The sequence below is a fragment of the Prunus persica genome, chromosome G1 (assembly GCF_000346465.2).
Source record: "Prunus persica cultivar Lovell chromosome G1, Prunus_persica_NCBIv2, whole genome shotgun sequence".
NCBI classification, from domain to species: Eukaryota; Viridiplantae; Streptophyta; class Magnoliopsida; order Rosales; family Rosaceae; genus Prunus; species Prunus persica.
In genome coordinates, this window is record NC_034009.1 from 24,029,090 (window position 1) to 24,037,837 (window position 8,748).

At 35.3% G+C, this 8,748-nt stretch overlaps 2 protein-coding genes across 3 annotated transcripts in view; one reads left to right on the forward strand and one right to left on the reverse strand.

Moving 5' to 3' along the window:
• On the reverse strand, positions 3,054-5,313 carry LOC18793505 (flavonoid 3',5'-methyltransferase). The gene is made up of 5 exons (XM_007221545.2): positions 5,150-5,313; positions 4,231-4,316; positions 3,932-4,076; positions 3,703-3,834; positions 3,054-3,485 (listed from the first exon to the last, which is right to left on the reverse strand). Exons 1-5 carry the CDS (start codon positions 5,198-5,200, stop codon positions 3,195-3,197), a joined length of 705 nt encoding a protein of 234 aa, XP_007221607.1. The 5' UTR covers positions 5,201-5,313; the 3' UTR covers positions 3,054-3,194.
• Positions 6,615-8,748, forward strand: part of LOC109946526 (sulfite oxidase-like) — an 8,744-nt gene continuing 6,610 nt past the window's right edge. The window contains exons 1-4 of one of the 2 annotated variants that reach the window (XM_020554677.1): positions 6,615-6,783; positions 6,981-7,096; positions 7,413-7,475; positions 7,553-7,589. In XM_020554677.1, coding sequence (XP_020410266.1) covers positions 6,616-6,783; positions 6,981-7,096; positions 7,413-7,475; positions 7,553-7,589 — 384 coding nt within the window. In that variant the 5' untranslated portion in view covers position 6,615. The remainder of the gene's footprint in view (positions 6,784-6,980; positions 7,097-7,412; positions 7,476-7,552; positions 7,590-8,748) is intronic. The other variant, XM_020554676.1, reaches the window with a different exon arrangement.

An 8,748-nucleotide genomic window follows, 5' to 3' on the forward strand; every position in this document is an offset into this window, starting at 1 on the left:
ATCCCTCAAATAAGCTTATTTGAGGGACACCCCTTGTAGGCCCCACTCTGGATTGTATTTCACTAATCCAAACCGTCTATTTTGTAGATACTCATTCAAAGATCATCTCTACAAAAAATCACTTGAATCCGATATCATTTGACCACTCAATTAAGTTATTGAAATTTTAGCATTTTCTTGAAACACTGTGTTCATTGATTTTGTAAGACACAATTGGATGTTGAAACGGTTTTCGATTTGTCTAATTTTTTTGTAAGGATGATCTATGAATGAAGACCTAAAATATAGATGGTTTGGATCATTGGGAAAAAAATTGTAGGGTACCCTAAAGGACGTCCCTCAAAAAGAATCCCTCACTAAAAAGGGAATATATATATATATATATATATATATATATAAATAAGCAGGACTAAAAAGATAAGGGGTGTGGCCTACTTTTGTGTAGACTTGGCCCGACTTTAGTTTTGATAGGAGTGGCTGGTGGGCTGTTACATATATGGCAATTGACACAAATTAACACACTTGGGCTTTGGCCGATGGCTGCCGTTTCAGCGCAGCTGCTAATCTTAGGTACCTTCTAGGAAAATACTGGTAAGTGGTCACACTCATCCACCACTTACATTTACATTTACATGTGGTAGGAGAATCCCGGAACATCATCATTGCCTATTTCATCCATCCAACTTTTTTTTTAATTTCTATTAATTACCAAAAAAAAATAAATTGTATTTCTATTATGGAATTACTTTATTTGTCGAATTGAGTTAAACTAGTTATTAACTTTTTTTTTTCTTCCTTACAATACAAGACACAATCTAAATTAATCCAATCTAATTTATGCTGGGGCCCTTAAATTTGAGTGCAGAATGACGAATTCATTGTCATTTAAGACAGTTTAAATCAGTCCAATTTAATTTATGCCAAAACTTCAAACTTAAGTGCAAAATGACGAACTCACTGTCATTATCAACTGCGATAACCCAATTCTACTTTTTTTTTTCCTTTCCCTTTTAATGCATTAAACTAGTTCATTATTATATGTTTGGTTTGGACAAGAATTTTGTATAATTTAGTTCTGAAACTTTAGTGTTAGTGGTACACCTAAACACCCACTAAGATTATCCCAGAAAACGTCTAGGTACATCATTGTCCGATAAAGAAAATAAAAAATGTTACAAAAAAAAAATCCCTAATATGAAAGAAGTTCCCATCAGCAAATGATACATGGCATAAAAGAATTTGAACATAAAAAAGCTGATAAAGCAATTTGGTGACAAATAATGTAGTATGTACCACTATATATGTATACCACACATGAATTTGGTTGCTTTTATTCTCAGCCTCTGGTTCCTCTGTTGTCTCTGTTTCTCATTGCTGCAGTTAACGTTTGTAAAATGTCAGGCCTAAGAGCTCCATCTAATTATACTGAGGAACCACCACGTCATCCAAGTCTCATTGTAAATTCCCAGGTTGGGTTTTCATCATATATTCTTAAATCATAATTATCCAATTTTATTTTCCTTTTTTAGGTAAATTTTATTATCTTTTAGAGAGACAGATAAGCGGTTCACTTCCGTTTTTGTTCTTAAAATAGTAGCTGTTTTCGTTTTCATGCTTGGTAGCTTGAAATGAATGTGTATGGTTGCACTATGTTTGTGTGAAACAAGAACCTTTCAACGCAGAACCACCACATTCACCTCTATTTTCATTTTCTTTTTCAACATACTTTATATTTGATAACTTATCCAATCCAATCTCATCCACCAAACGAGAATATGCAGCTTAATAAGAGCTCTGGGCTGGTTATAAAAGGCGGACATGACAAATGCTAAGATGAACTTTGATTTGATGTCTTCGGAAGTTAGCAAACATTGAACCCACCTTTTCTTTTATGTTTTTCTGTTGGGTATAAAAATGCAACCCAAAGGACATTGACCCATATTAATAAGCTATTACCCACTTTGGATTCAAATAGGTTCATCGGGCTCATGCCAAATAGACCTAATCTCTACTAAACGAGATATTGAGTAATTCTATTAACACCCAACTCGTCTCTTTGGACACCCATCATCTTATTATTTTTCTTAATTGATTTGAAGTTTAGAAACTTAGAAATGTGTACGAGAATGCAGGCTCATGTTCCACAAGTACCTTCTTATGCATTTTCATGTTTAACAAGTGCATTATTAGTCTGACACTTAGACATGAACTTTCTATGTAAGAGGTTAATCATTTTTTGGCTCTTTAAACAACTTCCAAATATTAGACATACATAGGAGTTTCATTTTCGAGAAATTCATTTTGGGTACCAAACAGGCCATGAGGAGGAAACATACTGTGGGAGCAAATTTTCTACGAGAATATTCGATTAGAAAGATTCTTCTTTCTTCTTAGCCGCCTCTTTCTCCCTGCAAAATAGAACAAATAAAAGGACCACACCCGGGGGGTGTTGGCCAAAGGCCCTCCGATGCCTAAATTAGTTCAATTGAATCGTATAGAAAACAATAGCTAATAGGGTACGGAGATATGTTTATAATATAAACCGGGCGGCCGGAGCCTTATGTAAAAGAGAGAGAGAGAGAGAGAGAGAGAGAGAGAGAGAGAGAGAGAGAGAGAGAGAGAGAGGAGATAGCTAGGGTCTGTGAGGAAAGGTCTCTATAGAGGTTTTAGTAGTAGTTCTAACGTACCTCATCCTTGTGCGTAACCAAGTATTTATAGTGGCCTTGGAGAGGTTTGTGGGGTTGGTGTAGTTGGTGAGGTTGGTGTATTTAGGGATTATGGATTTAACCGAATCCCTAATTAAGGCGAGGATCAAGTAACCCCCAATTTGATTAGGTAATTCTCAATTAGGTTAGGTAACTCCCAATTAGGTTAGGTAACTCCTAATTAGGTCAAATAATTCTCAAATTGATTGGCCTAATTATTTGACCAAGGGTTCAGGTTTAATTTGGTTCCCACACATACCATCAACACTTAGCTTATCAAATCCCAAAAGGCAAGGCAACCACATAGATCTCCTCCACACCAACACATCATAAATAGGCAAAACCTAGTTTTGAAGATAAGATGATGTTCACCATTTTAATTACCATAGATGGGTAAATCAAACTGTCTCATTTTATTTTATTTATTAGATAAACAACAACAACAACAACATGATTGGAGTTTGTTTCATGTTAGCTAACACTAGTATCCTAATAGAGACGCCTGCAGAGGGTGAGTCCATCTCCGATGGAAACAAGAGCTAACTCGATGCGATCGTCGGCGGCAAGAAAGCTGTTGAGTTGCAGCAAATGCTTTCTGCCTTTCTTTGCGAATTCCTCCACATTCTCCTCAGCTTCTACCACTGTCCCAAACCACAATGTGTTGTCATAAGCTATTATTCCTCCGACCTTCACAAGCTTTAGCAGCAGCTCGTGATATTTGATGTATGCGTCCTTGTTCGCGTCCACAAATGCAAAATCAAAGCTCCCTTCTTCCTTCCCCTGCTTTAATTAATTATTTACATATGTTTAAAATTAAAATCTCCAATGCAAATAAATAAACAAATTAAACCAAAGACAATTGTTATTCACGCTCCCAGTTTGTCATCCGTCACTCACTAGATAGGACGGCAATTTGGAAGTACGAATAACATTTCCTTTTTCGAACTTAGGTATGTTGGGTAATTGATTTTTGTGAAATCACAAATTTTTAACTTACATTGGCAATGAGATCATTTAGGACAGTGAGGGCATCTGAGTGACAGAAATTAATCTTATGATCCACCCCAGCCCTCTGAATGTATGGCAATCCAAACTCATAGGCTTCTTTATCTGGATCGATTGCCGTTATCTGAAAAGAATTAATGAAACTCATAATGTTGTGCTGTCCTTAATTACCACCTAATCTAACTAATTAATATTATTTTAATGAAATTGAAAAATTATACTTTGCCGTCATGAGGTATTGCAAGAGCAGTTGTAAGAAGAGAGTAGCCAGTGAATACACCAAGTTCCAGTGTCTTGTTTGCATTCATGAGCTTTAGAATCATCGAGAGAAGCAGGCCTTCATCTACAGGCACATTCATGAGACTCCTATACGTGTTCAAAATTTAATTATTCATCGTCAGGGTCAGTCAAGTAACTTCATATATTTCAAATTAATTTTATTTTAATTACTATTACATCCTTAATCAATAGTACTACTTGCTTCTAATAATAGTTAAATACAAATGTTAATTAAACCTACCAAAATTGGTATTTCTCGACAGTGGCTTCCCTTAGTTGCTTCAATTGCTCGTGTTCTCTTGGGAAGCAGCTTGTTTCGAAGATGTACTGTAATATGCACAAGAAAAATTAAGACCATTAATTTCATAAAATATAATTAGAACATCTCCAATAGCGTCTCACTTGTATCTGTTGCATACACGGGTTTAACACATCACGTGATACGTGACAAGTAATGAGAGATGAGATAAAAAAGGAAGAACAGGTGTATATAACCGGGATTGCAAATTTTGTCTCCTATTTTCAACTTGGTGATCAACAACTAAAGAAAGGAAATACTAACTTGCTGAAATTAAAAAGATCATCAAAGCCCTAATTAGTATAATATAGAGGGAAATCCCACAAGCTTCTGTCCTTTTGGATTGAAAGCTTCTAATACAGGTGCATCATGCACGATATATGACAGTTGTACATCATGTCATCCATGCATGATATATGACCCTTGCGCATCATGCATGATATATGATAAATAAATAAAACTGATATATGACACTTGTGCATCATGCATGATATATGATAAATAAATAAAACTGATATATGACACTTGTGCATCATGCATCCATCTCATATATACTAAAAAAGGCAAAAAAAAAACTAATAATTATTGATAAAAACAATTATCCGCATTCTTGTAAAAGATTGACAAATCCCCCAAAGATGAATTTATATAAAATTAAATAATTTAAAAAAAAAACCAGGGAAACAAGAACAAATTTCAGGATCATTCCTAGCTAGAAGTTTTTTAAAGTTGATACTATGCCCAAAGGAGCCTCCAGGGTCGAAACAGCTGTGAGAGAGAGAGAGAGAGAGAGAGAGAGAGAGAGAGAGAGAGAGAGAGTTGATGGCATTGAGGAAAGGAAGAAATGAAGGAAAATGGGTACCTTTAAAAGTGCCGGGCTTTTGAGGATGATCTTCTCTACCTTGTCTCCCATGTTGAACAGAAGAGCCAATTCTTAATTCTCTTGAGGCAAAATATCAGAACTTGGTTAGTGTTTTTATATTGTGAATTTGGGAAGCTTCTTTAACAAATTTTTTAATATATATAAGCAGGACAAAAATGATAAAGAGTGTGGCCGACTTTTATGTAGACTGGGCCTAACTTTGTTGTTGATCGGTGTGGCTGGTGGGCTATTACATTTATGGCAATCGGTGGCAATTGGCACAAATTAACATACTTGGGCTTTGGCCGATGGCTACCGTGTCAGCGCAGCTTGCTAATCCTACGTACCTTCTAGGGAAATACTGGTCAGTGGTCACACTCATCCACCACTTACACTTACATTTACATGTGGTAGGAGAATCCCGGACTATCATCATTGCCTATTTCATCCATCCAACTTTTTTTTTTCTTCTTTCTATTAATTATCAAAATAAATAAATTTATTTCTATTATGGAATTACTTTATTTGTCGAACTGAGTTAAACTAGTTCATTAACTTTGTTTTTTTTCTTTATAGAATAAGAGACAGTCTAAATCAATCTAATTAAATTTATGTTAGGAGTTTCAAACTTGAGTGCAAAATGGCGAACTCACCGTCAGTTGAGACAGTTTAAATCAATCCAATCTAATTTATGCCAGGAGCCTCAAACTTGAGTGCAAAATAACAAATTCACTATCATTATCAACTGACGTAACCCAGTTATACGTTTTTTTTTCCCCTTTAATGCATTAAACAAGTTCATTATATGTTTGGTTTGAACAAGAATTTTGTACAATTACTTGAGTGTTAGTGGTACACCTAAACACCCACTAAGATTATCCTAGAAAACGTATAGGTACATTTTTGTTCGATAATGAAATAGGACCCATTATCTAAAAATATGAAAAATTGTGAATTTACTATATTATCTTCATTTAATTAATAATTTCAATTCTTAATGTTTGCATTAACTAAGAGTATTTTCTGGTATTTTGAATGTTTCACAATTCTCTACCTTTTGATTTATATATACGAGAGCCTTTTAAAAATATTTTATTTTATTTTAGAATTAAAAAATATAATGGGTAGTTGTGTTCCATAAAAATAGGATATATTATCTGATTTTTCTTTTAATTTTAATTTTTTAATATGAAAAAAATGTAAATTTACCATATTATCCTCATTTAATTAATAATTTCAATTCTTAATGTTTGAATTAACTAAGGGTATTTTTTGGTATTTTGAATGCTTCACCATTCTTTACCTTTTGCTTTATGTATATAGATAGATAAAAAATGTCACCCAAAAAAAATCCCTAACATGAAAGAAGTTCCCACCAGCATATGACACGTGGTATAAAAGAATTTGAACATAAATAAGCTGATAAAGCAATTTGGTGACAAATAATGTAGTATGTACCACTATATATGTATACCACACATGAATTTGGTTGCTTTTATTCTCAGCCTCTGGTTCCTCTGTTGTCTCTGTTTCTCATTGCTGCAGTTAACGTTTGTAAAATGTCAGGCCTAAGAGCTCCATCTAATTATACTGAGGAACCACCACGTCATCCAAGTCTCATTGTAAATTCCCAGGTTTGGTTTTCATCATATATTCTTAAATCATAATTATCCAATTTTATTTTCCTTTTTTAGGTAAATTCTGTTATCTTTCAGAGAGACGGACAAGCAGTTTACTTCCGTTTTTGTTCTTAAAATTGTAGCTGTTTTCGTTTTCATGCTTGGTAGCTTGAAATGAATGTGTCTGGTTGCACTGTGTTTGTGTGAAACAGGAACCTTTCAACGCAGAACCACCACGTTCAGCCTTAATCGCATCCTATGTGACGCCAGTAGATTTGTTCTACAAGCGAAACCATGGCCCAATCCCTGTCATTGATGACATTGAAAGGTTAACAGCAGTTTGCCATTTTTTCATCATCTTTTTGTAGCTATACTATATATGCCAAATTGTTAGCATATGTTGAGGTAGGTGGTAAGGTTTTAGCCGACGGAGTAGATGAATTTAAAGTTAGAAAGAGTTGTGTCTGTTGGGAAAACTTGAGAACTACGTTGAAATTTAATCTCTTGCTATTATTGCATCCACAAATCAAAAATTCACCGGAAAGTTTACGAATTCTAAGCAATGTTTTATTCTTTTTCCAATTTCATCATTTTGCGATTACTTCGTCCAAATCCGGGGTTATAACACTTTTGTGTGTGAGCAGATATCGAGTGTCTATACGTGGTTTGGTGGAAAAGCCCCTGGAACTATCAATGGCTGATATTAGGTAACTACTATTTGTCTTTTGTAGTTGGTTCATCTTAATCAATTAAGAGAGTAAAACTTTTTGGTAACTTGAAACAGGAAGCTACGAAGGCACATTGTGACGGCCACTTTACAAGTAAGTTGGTCAACTGTCATGCCATCAATGTTTTGTCAATGAGCTGTACATTCCTAATTAGTCTAAGTCAACTATTTGATTATGCAAGATTATAGGAACATAATTACTTTCCTAGAATAGTTTCCTAGGCTCTGTATATATAACCTTCCTATTTGTTATATATTAAGAAGAATGAAGTATTATTTTTTACCAATCTGATATGGTATCAGAGCAGTCAATCTTGACTGTCTCTTGCCCTAACCCTAATCGCTTCCGCAGCAACAGCCGTCATACAGACCCAGCACCAGCCCATATTCCATCTCAAATCACTGTTTTGCAATATTCCATCTATTACGCAGCACCAGCACCAGCACCAAAAGCAATATTCCATCTCACAAACCCAGCACCAATACCACCCATATTCCATCTTACAAACCCATTCAAACCTTTCCTCTAGTCAAATCACGTTTTGCAATATTGCAAATCACTTTCCACTCACAGACCCATTCAAACCGTTCCCATTGTTCTTTTTTTTCCCTTTCAACCCAATATTTCTTATTGCAAAACAGTTTGTCTTATTGCCTTTGTCCACCGTTCACTTGCTTTTCCTCAACTTGATATTTCTTTTTTGTCCTTTTCTCATCAGTTACCCAGAGTAACATTTCCCCCAAACAGATTTCTTTTTGCCTTTTTTTTTTTTTTTTCTCATTGGTTGTCAGCCAATATCATGGCCAACGATGATGGGTCAGCAAACACCAATCAATCCTTGGTGTCGGGAGGCTCCAAAACTACCACACAAATCATCACTTTGCAGAGTGACACCTCCAACTTCTCCGTAGAAATCAAACTAGATGAGAATAATTATTCTCTATGGCGTCAAATCATAGAGATGAAGATAGCTGGGCGAGAAAAACATGGCCACTTGACCGGTGATACTGCCCAGCCTGCAGACACAGATCCCACATTTAATAAATGGCGTGCATCGGATTGCCAAGTCAAGAGTTGGTTGTTCGACACCATGCAACCTAATCAGATTAAACGATTTATTTGTTATGACACAGCAAAGCAAGTCTGGGCTGCAATCAATCAAACCTATTCAGATGTGTGCTGATGAAGCCCAGATTTATGACCATCACAGGCGGTCATTCATATGAAGCAGCTGGCGCATCAGTTGCCAAAT